The sequence below is a fragment of the Callorhinus ursinus genome, unplaced genomic scaffold, assembly GCF_003265705.2.
Source record: "Callorhinus ursinus isolate GAN/ISIS: 27379988/994484 unplaced genomic scaffold, GSC_fseal_2.0 scaffold54, whole genome shotgun sequence".
NCBI lineage: Eukaryota > Metazoa > Chordata > Mammalia > Carnivora > Otariidae > Callorhinus > Callorhinus ursinus.
Window position 1 is genome coordinate 3,730,868 of NW_027397116.1, and position 15,881 is coordinate 3,746,748.

At 45.2% G+C, this 15,881-nt stretch overlaps 1 protein-coding gene across 1 annotated transcript in view; it reads left to right on the plus strand.

Moving 5' to 3' along the window:
• UCK2 (uridine-cytidine kinase 2) overlaps positions 1-15,881 on the plus strand; it is a 65,692-nt gene that overhangs the window by 34,691 nt on the left and 15,120 nt on the right. Inside the window, exon 2 of the mRNA XM_025892031.2 lies at positions 14,888-15,047. Coding sequence (XP_025747816.1) covers positions 14,888-15,047 — 160 coding nt within the window. The remainder of the gene's footprint in view (positions 1-14,887; positions 15,048-15,881) is intronic.

Here is a 15,881-nt window from a genome sequence, read left to right on the forward strand (position 1 = left end):
TGCATAAAAGCTTTTAATTTTTGATGAAGTCCATCTTAATTTTTTCTTTTGTTGCCTGTGTTTTTGGCATCATATCCAAAAAATCATTGCCAAATCCAGTGCCATGACGCTTTTCTCCTGTGTTTTCTTCTAGGACTTTTATAGTTTCAGCTCTTAATATTTAGGCCCTTGATCCATTTTGAGTTAATTTTTGTATATTGTGACAGGTGGGGTTCCAGCTGCATTTTGTGTGTGTGTGTGTGTATCCAGTTTTCCTAATAACGATTTTAAAGGTAATTTTTTTAAAAGTGTTTTTTAAATTTATTTTCTTTAAAGATTTTATTTTTTTATTTGACAGAGAGAGAGAGAGAGAGCGAGAGCAGGAACACAAGCAGGGGGAGTGGGAGAGGGAGAAGCAGGCTTCCCGCCGAGCAGGGAGCCCGATGTGGGGTGGGACTCGATCCCAGGACGCTGGGATCACAACCTGAGCCGAAGGCAGATGCTTAACGACTGAGCCACCCAGACGCCCTAAAGATAATTTTTAATATATGAAAGACGATGCTTAGCTCCTGCTCACAGGGGTTATTGAGCCAGTCTCTGGCAGGAGGGTTCTGTTTGAATGATGTAGGAAGAAGAGATGCAAGACTCTCACTCCGTTCTGGAGAGTGAGCACACTATAGGATGCTTTCCCAAGGGAACTGTCTTGAGTACCGTTTCCTGGAAGTGTGCAGGAGCCATTTCAAGTGAGATGGGGAAGGGGGGTGAGGATATCATTAGGGTAGATTATAAACACTTGGTATGCAGTGTGCTTCTTCCTTTCCTGTCTTCAGTTATGGATGCATCATTTATGGAAGGCTTGTTTGGACTGAAACTCCCCATGGGTCTGTAGTTTGTGGTGTTTTTTTTTTGGTGGGGTTGTGTGCTTATTTTAGCTATTTGCCTTGGTAGGGAGAGACAGGATTTCATACTCTTAACAGAATATCCTGCACGGGGTGGGAAAAATACACCTTGTAAAGAAAGGTAACTTTACACATGGCCTTCGTCTGTGACGTACCCCATACTGGCTGCGCATTCCCACCCTTACTGTGGGGCCACAGGCCTGATCCCTTAGCCTGTGTGCAGCTGTGGGCCTGAGGGTTGAACGTAGAGCCTTTGTCTCTTTCCGGAGGAATTCCAGAGGGACACAGCTGCAGGTTTTTCTATAACTGTTTGTATGTGCACAGGAAGTTCTTACAACCCACAGTGCTACATCTCATTTCCGTTCAGTTGCTTGCCGTCCGAGTCCCTGGCCGTCTGGCTGGAAGCTCCTCATGCCCTCTCGTGGTCCTCCCTCGACCCAGGCAGGATCTCAGGAGCTGAAGGCAAAGCAAGGGTGTGAGGGTCATGGAGGAGAAGACATCATAGGGCAATTTATTATAAATTTTTGTGTAAGGAAGTTCTCTCTAACTATAACAGGATAAAGAAACATTGGAAAATGTATCAATTTACAGAAATAAAATCTTCGGGAAATACCACTTCAAAGTAAAAAGACAGTAAACTGGAAAAAATATTGGTGATACAATGAGAAACAGCCCATTTTCTTAGTATATAAAAACCTTTTGTGAATCAGGAAGAAGAGACCCATAACTGAGCAGGAAAGTGAGGATAAGGTATCAACAGCGTGGTTTCAGAAAAACAGAGGGATTTTAGGCATATAAAAGATGTTTATTCTTACTTAAAACAGTGGTAAATTAGGTCGATAGCATGACGTTAGATATTCCTCAAGAGTAGGAGGAAGTATGTGAATCATTGAAGGGGGCTATTGGGCTTATGTATGGAAATTTTTAAAAATGCAGATTCTTTGCTTTAGCAAATCCAGTACTAGAAACTTGTCCTATTTATATAAAGCTTGTTTTATTTTTTATTTTTATTTTTTAAATATTTTATTTCTTTATTTGAGAGAGAGAGAGAGACGGTGCGCGTGAGATAGCTAGCACGAGCGGGGGAGGGAGAAGCAGACTCCTCGCTCAGCAAGGAGCCCGATGTGGGATTCAATCTCAGGACCCTGAGATCATGACTGAGCCCAAGGCATACCTTAACCCACTGAACCACCCAGGCATCCCTGATTCTCATTTTAAAGGCCCTGAAGCATATTGCTAGACCTAGAAGCAACTTCTTGGTCATGATGCAAACCATAGATTAAGTTCAGTGCTGTGCAGTTTTACTTTTAAGTATAGCTGAAGTGTTCAAAAATGGGTTGAATCTTGTTGAGGATGCATGATGATGATTAACCAGGATATTTGAGGAAGTCGACACTCGATAATGCCAGTTAGTGATAGTTTACCCTTAGAGCAAACAGAAACACCAGGAAAAATTCTGCAGGAAAAGATTGTAAAGTGAAACGGTACGTCATTATGGCACATAGCCTCTGGAAGAAGAAAAAAAAAATTGTGTCCGGGAGTATATAAAAATAGAAGTTGAAGAAAGTGCTCACATCCTCTGTGATTAAAAAAAGAGAGAAATCGAGCCCACTAAAAAGTGACAGGTGCATTCACTTCCTAGGGCTGCAGTAACAAATTGCCACAAATGTGGTGGCTTAAAACAAAACAATTTTTTATTCTCTTAATAGTCCCAGAGGCCAGAAGCCCAAAATCTAGGGGTTTGGCAGTGTTGATTTCTTCTGGAGGTTCTGAAGGCAAATCTGGTCTGTGCTTTTCTCCTGGGTGCTGGTCGAGTTCCTTGGCTTATAGATTCTGGTCCCTACCCCTGTCTTGACATGGCATTCCCTGTATGTCTCTGTGTTTTGTCCTTTTCTGTTTCTTTTAAAGACCCTTGTCGTTGGGTTTAGTATCCATCCTAATCTGGGATGATCTTGAGATTCTTAACCTTAGTTACATCTGCGAAGACCTTTATTCCAAATAAGGTCACATTCTGAGGTTCTGAAGGTTGGAACATAGTCCTATGTTTTTGGGGGCCACAATTCAACCCACAATAGTCTGTTCTTTTGTGCTCCCCCCCCAATTCCATGTCTGTCCCACATACAGAATACATTCACTCCATACCAATTAGTTATTTGGGGTTTGTGAGAAAAAATAATTTTGAGAGGGGAGAGCCTGAATTTCTGGTATTAAAAAACACATTGCAGAAGACGGAGGATCATTTAACTTTTTTTTTTTTTTTGAGATCATTGTCCATTCACATACAGTTGTAAGAAGTAATACAGAGGGATCCCATGTACCTTTTCCATAGTTTCCCCAATGGTAATGGCTTACAAAACACAACCAGGGTATTGATATTGATACACAGTAAAGATACAGAACATTCTCGTCACCCCTGCCTCTCTGCACTTCCATTCCGTCTTGTCCCTAATTCCTGCCAACCACTAACCTGCTCACCATTTCCATAGTTGTCGTTTCTAAAATGTGATGTAAATGGAATCCTACAATATGTACCCCTTTGGGATTGCCTTTATTTTCCTTAGCAAAATTATCTGGAAATTTATACAGGTGGTAGTTTGTTCCTTTTCATTGCTAAATAGTGTTCCATGGTATGGACACACCACAATTCGTTTAACCATTTACCCCTTGAGGAACATCTGAGTGGTCTCCAATTTTGGCTGTTAGGAATAAAGCTTCTGTGAATATTTGTGCACATGTTCTAGGGTGAGCATGTGTTCATTTCTGTGATATAAATGCCCAGGAGTACAATTTGCAGGGTCATATGGTAGTTACATGTTTAGTTTTTTAAGAAAGCGCCAAATTGTTGGGGGCACCTGGCTCTGTCGGTAGAGTATATGACTCTTGATCTCGGGGTTGTGAGTTCAAGCCCCACGTTGGGTGTAGAGATTACTTAAAAAAATAAATAAATAAGAAAGAGCCAAATTGTTCTCCTGAGGAGATGAACTGTTTGCATTTCTACCAGCAGTGTATGACTGATCATTTCTCCCTATTGTCACCAGCATTTGGTGTTGTCACTATCTTTTCTTGGCTATTCTGATGGGTGTGTAGTGACATGTCGTCTTGACTTTAATTTACATTTCCCTAGTGGCTAATGATGTTGAATATATCTCCATGTGCTTATTTGCCAGCTGTGTATCCTCTTAGGTGAAATGTCTCTTCATGTCTTTTGCCCGTATTCTAATTGGGATTGATTATTTGTTTTTCTGCTGTTGAGTTTTGAGAATTCTTTATGTATTCTAGATACTAATCCTTTGTTGGACATGTGTGTTACAAGTATTTCTTCCCCATCTGTAGCTTGTTTGTTCATTCGAAGAATGTTTTCACTGAGCACATTTTATTTTATTTTATTATGTTACGTTAATTACCATACATTACATCATTAGTTTTTGATATAGCGTTCCACAATTCATTGTTTGCGTATAACACCTAGTGCTCCATTCAATATGTGCAAGCACATTTTATTTTTGATGAAATTCATTTTATCAATTTCCCCTTTTATGGACAATGCTTTTGGTATCAAGCTTAAGAAAACTTCGCCAGTGGGGTGCCTGGGTGGCTCATTCGTTAAGCGTCTGCCTTTGGCTCAGGTCATGATTCCAGGGTCCTGGGATCGAGCCCCGCATCGGGCTCCCTGCTCTGCGGGAAGCCTGCTTCTCCCTCTCCTACTCCCCCTGCTTGTGTTTACTCTCTTGCTGTGTCTCTCTCTGTCAAATAAATAAATAAATAAATAAATTCTTTTTTTTTTTTTTAAGTTTTTTTTATTTATTTGTCAGAGAGAGAGAGCGAGCACAGGCAGGGGGAACAGCAGAGGGAGAGGGAGAAGCAGGCTCCTCACTGAGCAAGGAGCCCGATGTGGGACTCAATCCCAGGACCCTGGGATCATGACCTGAGCCAAAGGCAGACACTTAACGACTGAGCCACCCAGGCGTCCCAAATAAATAAAATCTTAAAAAAAAAAAAAAAAAGAAAAGAAAAGAAAAAGAAAACTTTGCCAAGCACTAGATCCTGAAGATTTTCTCCCGTGTTTTTTCCTTAGTAAATCTGATCAATTTTCTTTAAAGATTTTATTTAGAGAGAGAGAGAGGGAGCACATGAAAGGGAGGAGGGGCAGGGGGAGAAGCAGACTCTCCACTGAGTGGGGAACCCAACAGGGGGCTCGATCCCAGGACCCTGAGATCATGACTTGAGCTGAAGTCAGACACTTAAGCGACTGAGCCATCCAGGCGCCCCAAATTTGATAAATTTTTGCCTGTGGTCCATTTTTTATTTTATTTTATATTTTTTAAGATTTTATTTATTTGTCAGAGAGAGCACAAGCAGGGGGTGTGGCAGGCAGAGGGAGAAGCAGGCCCCCCGCGGAGCAAGGAGCCCAGTGCGGACTCGATCCCTGGACCCTGGGACCATGACCCGAGCTGAAGGCAGCTGCTTAACTTACTGAGCCGCCCGGGCGCCCCTGGTCCATTTTTTTTTTTTTTTTTTTTTTTAAAGATTGATATATTTATTTTAGAGAGAGTGTGAGTGGGGGAGGGGGAAGGGGATTTTTGAATTCCTTTCTTCAAGGCTATGAAGAATAAACACTAAGTTGAGTTTTCAAAGACACTAAGAGAGACTTTCAAAAAGGAAGGGAAGTGGGTGCTTGGCACAGTGTTTTCAGTTTCCTTTCCTGCTGCTCTGTATTTAGGCCTGGGTGCTGGAGGAGACCTAAAGAGGAAATTAAAAAAAAAAAAATCTTTTGATAACCTGCTAATTTGACTTCCGGTTTTCCACAGCGTAGATGAGGCTTGCTGGGAAGGAAGAGTTAACTCACATAAAGCTGGTACAACAAAGCACCGTTGTGCTGTTAAGTCTTCATTAAACGTTTACCCATGGGTGGCCTTCAATTTGGAAAGATTCAGCAGAGGATCCAACTGGCACATTGTGCTCTCCTTTATCCCATTTATTTTATTTTATTATTATTATTTTAAACCGGGGGAGAAAGTCAGCTTTTTTTGTGTGTCTCTCCCTCAGAAGGACTTTGAATCCTGGGCCATAATTTCTGTGCTAGACCGATTATTCTTGTCCAGTAAGCCAGACTACAGCAGGTAGGCGGGTTTGGGTATGCCTGTTCAAAGACATCCTTGTCTTTTCCTAGGACAAGGGGCTTGGTTTGCTGGGTCTTAACCCTCTCAACCAGCCTCCTGACCCTCAAGTAAAAAAAACGGGAGGGCGCCTGGGTGGCTCAGTTGGTTAAGCGACTGCCTTCGGCTCGGGTCATGATCCTGGAGTCCTGGGATCGAGTCCCACATCGGGCTCCCTGCTCTGCGGGAAGCCTGCTTCTCCCTCGGCTTGTGTTCCCTCTCTCTCTCTGTCAAATAAATAAATAAAATCTAAAAAAAAATTAAAAAAAAAAAAAAGGGGGAAGGAAATAGATCCAGCCTCACTTGGCAGCCAGGAGGCAATAAGAATTGACCGGCCGACTTCCTCTTCGTTCCCACCTTTCCAAAAGGGCTTCCTAAGCAGCTAAGTCATCGAAGCTTGCAGTAATCCTAGATGCTTTAAAGAGTGTGTGTACGTGGTGGGGGTGCCTTCTTGTGCTTATCCTGTGAGGGATACAAAGACATAGCCACAAATTGAGTATTCAGGCTCAGAATCAGCCAGAGGAGACTGGAATCAATCACTGTTTTGTACTGAATCATTTTAATCCAGTTGTGAGGCCTCCTGGCTGCTTGGGGACAAGCACAGTCCTCTCTTGCCCGATGTTTGGCCTTTGTTTGGTGGCACCTGTTTACCAGGCTGTGGATGAAACAAGCACTTGGCTTTACAGGAGGAGCATGGGCACTACCCCTCCACCCCTCCGCCCCCCGGCCTTTTTTTCCTTGAAGATGCTGTCGAAGAACTACAGCAGTGTTCAGTTTTGACCTGTTTGCCTTCCAGATTTCCCCCATCATGTTCACGTATATGTTACATGGTTATGGTCCTGGTGTGCACACCAGTCTGTATTCTGTTTCCTGCTTACACGTTGACATGTCATCTTCCTGTAATCCTCACTGATCCCACCGTAAGTTTGATACCTGGTCAGAGGGTTGGAATGTTCACGATCCTTTCTCCGTACTGCTTTCTGGAAGGGTTTCACCAGTTTGTAACATGCCAGCGCGTGTGCCTCTGTTTTAACGTGGCGAGGTTTTATTTCATTTTGTTTTTAAGATTTTATTTAGAGAGTAAGCATGAGAGGGGAGAGGGTCAGAGGGAGCATGTTTATGTTGGTGACTTGATCAACCAGGATTTTTCTCATGCAGTTGAATACCCGGGTTTTTCTAGGCTAAACTACCTTTGCATATGGATCGGGAATTAAAACTGAGAGCGTCTGTTGTGGGGAGTTTCTTATCTGGTATTGTTTATGTTCTGGGTTCCCCCCTCCTAGGTACTGCTTCCTCTGTGGAGCTTAGCCTGTAGCACAAGCAAGTACAGAAAGGTGGGGAGGGTGTTGAATTCTGCTCTGACACCTCAGGGTAGATACAGAGATGCTCGCAGGTGGCAGAGAGGTGCCCAATGGTCCTCCTCACTCCACCTTTTAAAACTCATGACATGGAAATGACTTGGCCGATGAGATATCGTGGCTTCTCTGATGAGTAAGGCAGCTTCATGGCCCAGGACATGAGCTTTCAAGAGAATATTTACACTGAGGCATACTGGGTATGTGAGGGTTGACCTCAGTATTAGGGTCATGTTGGTTGGAGAGGACAGAAAACCCCAAGTGACAGAGTTTAAGCAAGATGAGTTACCTCACTGTCCTTCCTCTCTCAGCTCTATGATCATTGGAGTCTGGGACTCCCTTAATTTAGCTGCTCCTTTAGTCACATACCAAGGCTGCGAAGTGGCTACTTGTCAAGCTCCAGCTGTCCAGTCTGCATTCCAGCCACCAGGAAGGAAAGTTGACAGGGACCCTGATGCTTTAAGGAGATTCCAGGAAGCTGCCGCTCCACACTCCGGCTTATCAAATTGATTAGAACTTAGCACAGTCACCAGAAGCAGCAAGGGAGGCTGGGAAGCAGGGCCGGGTGCCCAGCCAAAACTGTTGGGAGTGAGAGTGAGGTGCACAGCTGGCTGCCCAGGCCTGAGTGCTTTAGGATGACGTGGAGGCTCGTGCTCAGAATGAGGGCAAGGTATGCTTTTACAAATAACCAGGTGTGGGGGCGCCTGGGTGGCTCAGTGGGTTAAGCATCTGCCTTCGGCTCAGGTCATGATCCCGGCGTCCTGGGACGAGCCCCATGTCAGGCTCTCTGCTCAGCAGGGAGTCTGCTTCTCCCTCTCCCTCTGTGCTCGCTTGCGCTCTCTCTCAAATGAATAAGTAAAATCTTAAAAAAATACCAGCTCTGATTGAAAAAGAGGTCTGCTGGATGAATTCAGACATTTTCTGTGGTAATTGTGACATACATTTGAACGAGCCCTCCAGGTGCCCAGTCCTGCCAAGCTCTGGGAGCGAATGCTGAGTCACAGTTGGTCTCTCTGCTCCAGGGGTCGTAGGTTATTGGATTGACCTGTGGCTGCTTTTTGGTACCTAAGACACTTTCATTACATAACAATTCAGTGAGTTTCTGACTTAGGTGTTTATATATGGGGGGGCGGGGGAGGGGTGGTGGTGCCAGGAAAACCCATTTGCAATGCATGGGTTCTGGGGCATCCAGGTCCCCAAGACTGATGGCCTTACAGATATACCAGAGCACATTGAATGCCACCTCCTGGTTGCTACCATGTGGCAGTTTGATTGGGAATCCCATCAGCATGTTTGAGCTTTGTTTTAGTTTATCCAGGGCAAATTACTGGTGCTTTAGTTTTCTCGTGCCTGTAAATTAGAGCTTCAGAGCTGGGGTGTTGGGCAACCTCTGCCCCCAAAGGAGTGATGTAATGTCTGGGGGCCGTGCTAGACGCCATATCAGTTAGTGGTGTGTTTCTTGCTTAATCTTAGGGACAGTGAAAGCTGCTGTCTAGAGTAATTGGGGTAACTTGCAAACAGTCCCAGAGTGAAGGAGCTAGATGGGGTGCTCCCTGCTTGAAGAGGCTGAGCATCTGGCCTTCTTGCCCTGTTAGCTAATGGTGGTGGCAAGTTCAGGGCAGGTGTTAAGGGACGTCCACAACCCATTCCTAAGGCTGGGGAGGACATGGTGAGTCAACGCACTTCACCTGGAGCTGGCTGGCTCTTTGCAGCCCTGGGTTGGGTGGTTGCTAGACTTTTCTCTGTCTCAGCAGCCCTCCACCAGATCCTGAAGCAGCTTACCGAGAGTGGGATAGGCATCTTGTTGGGATTCCTAAATGTTGGGCAGCACGTCCCTTCGTCTGTGTTCTTCTATGAGGCAGCGCTTATGAAATACCAGCCCATTGCTCTAGGGACACACCCAGCCTGAAGGCCTCCTGGGCTCTCTGCTGGCCTCCATCGAGCTAAGTGTTGAGGGTGGAGGGCTCTTAACAAAGAAGCCACCCAGAGCTCCGTTGCCCTGTTTGTTAGTTTTACTCTGTCAGTGATACTGGAACTGGACAGAGGACCTGAAGGATTAGATATGTGTGTGTGGAACAGACACACACCAGCAATAGCAGTTAGATGGTGTCCGGGCCGTCCGAGCCACCTCCTACATGAGAATCACTTTAGAGAAATCATACTTCCTATGGCAGGACAGGAACCTGCGGCCCCTCAGCTGCCCTCTTGGAAGGGCCAGCTGAAGTGTCTGTTGACTGCTTGCTCCTGGGGCTTCCCGAATAGGAAGTGTGTGTCTCTGAGAAACGAGGCTAGCGCATTGTTCACATCTGAGGGACTGGCCTGATCATCGAGTCGAATGCTGGAATGTTCTCAGAACTACAGAGCCTTTGGGCTCCCAGTTACCAGCTTACTTACAGCTTGGTTCTTTTGAACAGACTCCAAATATCTTGAATAGTGTGTGTGTGTGTGTGTGTGTGTGTGTGTGTGTACGTGTGTACTTTCAGCTTCTTTTCGATAACACAAATCCCTTGGCCTGCCTTTAGTTCTCTGAAATTCTATGACATTTACCATTATGTTGTCTCATGATGCTGTGGGACAGAGCTGTGTTATATTCCTAACCACTTCCCTCCGTGTCTCCTTTCCCCCATCGCTGATCTCTGGAAGTAGAGTCTGTTTATGGAGAATATCGGGGCTTCGGTTCTGGAATAGTGAAAAGAATTGGGCATTTGAAGTTAGAAGAGCTATGGTTTTGAGATTCAGCTCTGGGACCTTGAACTAGGCATTTAACTGATGGACTCTAAGCTTCAGGTTCCTCATTAGATAAAAAAGAGATAAAGTAGTAACATCTTGTTGTAATGGAATTAAAGGAGATGGTGTCTTCAAATGCCATACAGGTGAAGAAATTGTAAATCCCCTTCACAGATATGTGTGTGTCCGTGCGTGTGTGTATACATACATATACTCACGCTTTTCTAAAGTTAACCCCATGTTGACCTGGACTTCACTTCATATTCAGACAGCAACCCACAGTCCTAGCTGGCTTATTTTCCACCTCCTCACCTCTAGAAAAATGTTCTAGAAGTGTCAGGAACAGAATATACTCTGGATACGTTGCACTGAATATGGAGATACCACATAAACTAAGCTCAGCTCCGGCTCCAGTGGGCAGTAGATGTTTGCCTGTGGGGTGCAGCCAGTGAGGGGGTGAGCTCTGGGGTTTGGACCACTAGGGTTGAGTCCTGGCCCTACCAACCATGCCCTGTGCAAGTCATTTAACCTGTCTGCATCTCAGTCTTGCCGTCATTGGAGTGGGTATTGATAATCCTTTCTATCACAGAGGGTAGCCATAAATAAGTGAGATCATTTTAAAATACCGAGCCGAGTATCATCTAGGAAGAAAACTGCCCATATTGCTCTTCTTATAATAATAATGCTTGCTTTTAATTGTAATCCACACGTTTGGTGACATTCACCACCTTAGCCATATTTAGGAGTACAGTTCTGTAGTATTAAGTACATTGTTGGGCAACCAATCTCCTGAACTTTTTCGTCATGTAAAAGTGAAACTATATCCATTGAATACCTCCCCACTTCCTCCCCTCCCCCAGCCCCTGGCAACCTCTATTCTACTCTGTTTCTGAGAATTTGACTATTCTAGATACCTTCTTTAACTGGAATCCTATAGCTTTTGTCTTCCTGTGACATAATTATTTTAAATCTTAGCCCACCACACCGATTGCACCCTTGCCCACTCTTGGCATTTTCTGTAAGCTCACGACTCTGCCTTCTCCAACCCTAGTCATTAATACCTTATTTCTTTTCTTGAGCGAACGAGACACCTTGGAGTTCCAGTTCATCCTTTTGAAGAGGGCGGGAGTAGGGGAAAGGGAAATTAATATGAAAGAGACCTAAGAAGAGGACATTAAATAAGGCAAAGACCATTCGGTCATGGCACCAGGCAGTCTCTGTAGGGCTCCTTCCCTCCCGATCTCATGAAAATTCAAACCTCTCCTCAAGTAGAGGAATAGTATAACGAACTCCTGTTTACCTGTTGCCCCCAATTCAACAGCTGTCTAGATTTTTTAGAGGCCATTTTTGACAAGTTCCAGGAGGAAGAAAATACTGGAGAAGTCTAGACTAACCTGGAGACAGGTGTTTCTTTGCTTGTTCACGCAGTGGTGTTTATGATAAAGGATTTCTGCCTTGGGACTTCTGACTACCCCATAGGTTCAGGCCGAAAGGAAGCAGGATTGTAGGCAAGTCATTTCACCCGGTTTCCACATCTGGGAAGGACAGCTCTTGTGACTTACAAGGGTGGTTGTCGTGGAGCACTTAGCCTGGGGCCTGACTTTAATAAAATTTGTTCTAGGTGATGGTGGTGTGTTTGTATAAAGTAGAATCACCAGACAGGCCCATGAAAACATGGAACCGAGACATAACAGCCGTGGACCAACAAAACAGCCCGAAGACTTTATCCTTGATAAGAAATGGCGATGAACACTGGCTTTCTAAATGTGCTCATGAACCTGGTTTTTTTGGCCATTTTATCCATTTGTCCTAGGTTGTAAGTGAGTGAAGGGAAATGATTGTTTACCTGCAAAATTAGGTAATGTAACTTCTATTATATACACGTTTTTTGGTCGTAGCGAGATTGCTACTCATATTTTTTCTAAAGAACATTTAATGGGTTTTAACTAGAAGTAAAAAATACCACTTTTTGAATAATCAAGTAGATTAAATACATTTGGCTCCAAGAAGCCCTTTTCATTTTTGTTCTGTCTTCTAATAAAAGCTACAGGTGTAGACTTTACCCTGCATAGCCTTAGGATGTAAGAAACAGATGTAAGTTAGGAAAAGGAAATGATGAGCTTGTACCTGTTTAAAAATGTATTATTTATAATTGTTTAGAGGCTTTGATTCTGTTGTGGTATTTTCATTTTTGAAACTAGCTTGTCTTGTGCAAGTTTTACCTTTCTCTGATTTTCTGTGATTTTCTCTGATCTTTTCCCGGAATAGGTGCTGTTCCAAAAATCCTGTTTTAAATGCTTTCTGATAATATGTGAAAATGTCAGAAAGGTAAAATAGTTTTCTTTTATTTTTTTTAAGATTTTATTTATTTGACAGAGAGAGCACAAGCACAAGCAGAGGGAGAAGGTAGGCTCCCCGGTGAGCAGAGAGCCCGACGCAGGGCTCGATCCCAGGACCCTGGGATCATGACTTGAGCTGGAGGCAGATGCTTAACCAACTGAGCCACCAAGGTGTCCCAGTAGTTTTCAAAATAATTAGCAATTGAGTCAAAATATTGTTCCTCCAAAGATCCTTAAATTTTTTTTATTTTTTTGCCAGAGAGAGAACACAAGCAAAGGAAGCAGCAGGCAGAGGCAGAAGCAGGCTCCCCGCTGAGCAGGGAGCCTGATGTGGGCCTTGATCCCAGGACCCTGAGATCATGACCTGAGCCGAAGGCAGATGCTTAACCGTCTGAGCCACCCAGGCACCCCCCTCCAAAGATCCTTATTTGGTTGTGTGTCACAATTTGTGCAACAGGAAATACTGTGCAAAATAGTTTGATGTGGATTGACTAGGGCAACAGGAATGTCCAGTTTTCCTTATGCTTGGACAAATCAAATACGGAGCTTATGAGAAATGGAACTTCTAAAGTGTCCTGGTTTTTCCTTATTAAAACCAGTTGGTAAAGTAAGTTCGATAGTGAAGCAAGCTCCCAAGACTGAGCCCAAGAAATCTCTAACTATGCCACTCTTTTCATCTCTTGTAATTAGGTCAGCCAGCTCCATAAGGAGGCTTGGCTGTGGCTTGTAGGGTTTTCGTAATGTAGGCATTCTTATTTTTAAATTAATCTGTATACAGTGAATAAAAGGAATGAGTTAATTTGGTAACTACTGTCCTTCACTCTCTCATTCTTTTGAGTGCACTGAGGTAGATTTTAGGTTCTGTACCCAATTGCAATTCCAGTGTGTGTGTTTGTGGGGGGGGTCCTTCCACACATCAACACACATTTCTCGGACACGAGCAGGTTATCTGAGAATTCACCCCAGTAATTCTGACACTACCTGGAGATAGGCTCAGGCAGCACAGGTAGGGCTCAGTCCCGTGAGACCGCCCCCCACCCCCCTCTGCCCTGCCGTCAGGTGTCCGTCGAAACACCTGTTGTCACCTGTTTACTGGCTGGCCAAAGATTGAAGGTTCTAGCTGCCCCTTCCTTAGGTTTGATTAATTTGCTAGAGCAGCTCACAGAACTCAAGACATTTTACTTACAAGGTTAATGGTCGATTATAAAAGGATATAAGGCAGGACCAGCCAGGTGGAAGAGATGCCTTGTAGGCCCAGGTGTGAAGAGGAGTGGAGTTACCGTGCTCTCCGAGCGGGCCACTGTCCCATTTCCACGTGTTTACCAACCAGAAGCCTCAACAGACCTCATCCATTTGGGTTTGTGTGGACGCTTCATGACATACGCATTTCTGGTTACATCGTTGTTGTTGGCCCCTGACTCAGCCTCCCCCTCCTCCCCTCTGCCTCCCCTCCCTGGAGGTCAGGATGGAAAGTTCTAACCTGCTTCTCCACCAGGCTGGTTCCCCTGGCAACCAGCCCCTATCCTTAGGTACTTTTCAGAAGCCGCCTCCTTAACATAGCAAAGTCGGTGCACTGCTCCCCTCACTTAGGGAATTCAAGGGTTTTAAGAACTCTGTGCCAGAAATGCAAGGAGGACTAAATACGGTATTTCCTATTTTCACAGCATCACAGGTAGATATGTGTATTGCTGACAACACGACACAAAGTGTGTAGGTTTGAGTTCATCTGGAAGCGGCTGTCCCCTTCGCGGCAGGGATACCCCATGTTGGTTTAGGGGTTGGTCACGTTTTGTGTCCCATGTCACTCCAGCTCATAAGTGGTGGTGCATATTCGTGAAGCAGCCACGAGGCTTACCATGAGTGTGAGTGTGAACAAGTCCATGGCGAGGCACTAGAGCAAAAGTAAGCCACGGAAGTGGGACGAAAGCCATGACCTTGGCCTGCTAACTGGCCGAGTTCTCTGGCCCGTGTTTTTGATTCCACATGTGTGCTCCATCACTTCGTGACTCAGAGCCCTTTGAGCCATCAGCAACATCATCAGTGTGTCTTCTTTTCTACTTTCTGCTGTTTTGTGAGTGTCTATCCAGGGCACAAGCAGGGATAAATAAATTTGTGTTCCTTTGTATTGGTAGCTTTAGGAGAGACTTTATGAAAGAGGAGGTAAAAATTACTGCCCTCCTCCCCCTGTGGCCCCTGCAGATACCTGCAAGTAGTAAACTGTATTCAGGAAGGGAGGAAGAGACTCTGGGACACCCCCTGCTCAGCCGACTTTCTCCTTCAGGCTTCTAATCCATCATACAAGATGGTAGCCCCCATCATACAAGATGGTAGCCTCCGGATTCTTCCTTCCAGAGGGCCCTGGCGCAGGGCGTGTGCATCTGTGAGCGACTCTGCACGCCCCTTTAATCCTCGGCGTTCGTTCTCTCCTACAGTCTTCCGTCTGTGCTAAGATTGTGCAGCTCCTGGGACAGAATGAGGTGGACTGTCGCCAGAAACAGGTGGTCATCCTGAGCCAGGACAGCTTCTACCGCGTCCTTACGTCGGAGCAGAAGGCCAAAGCCCTGAAGGGCCAGTTCAATTTTGATCACCCGGGTGAGTCAGGAGTTGAGGGTGTGTGTGTGTGTGTGTGTGTGTGTGTGTGTGTGTGTGTGCGTGTGCGCGCGCACTGAGAAAGTGACCTCTTGGAATCTGTTTCTATTGATAAAATGGGGGATGTATAAATACCTTGCAGGGTTATGGTGGGGCCTCAAGAAAGAATTTTGAAACACATTTCACAGTTGCATGGCTCAGTAAAATATGGATTGAATCTGCATCTGAACGAGGGTGACTCCTTGTGAGCCTGTTGTTTGAGATTGGCCAGACATAGGACAGCACAAACAGAGCTGGTTCTTCTGCCTCCTCTGATCTGAAGCAGCCCGTGCCCCCACCCCCCCTTCCCACACATGCGTGCACATGGCAGGCTGTGAAACTCACTGACTGGCGGAAAGGACAGTGGAGGGTCCAGGATGTCTGCCTGCGTGATGTTTACCTTGACAGTCCCAGATCAGCACATTGCCTTTTAAGCTGGTTTTGGTTCTTTTTTTTTTTTTTAAGATTTTATTTATTTGTCAGAGAGAGAGAGAGCACAAGCCGGGGAGCGGCAAGCAGAGGGAAAAAGAGGCTCCCCGCTGAGCAGGGAGCCCCATGTGGGGCTCAATCCCAGGACTCCAGGATCTCATGACCTGAGCTGAAGGCAGACGCTTAACCGACTGAGCCACCCAGGCGTCCTTGGTTTTGGTTCTTACAACTGTTGGAATCAAAACTTGGTGCCCCTTACGGCTCCCCGAGTCGTGTGTATGCTTTCTGGGTGAACGTATTCCAGCTCCCAAGACAGCAGCTGAACTTGCGGGGAGAGAGGTGGCTGAGGCCAAGTGTGGATAGAAAGGT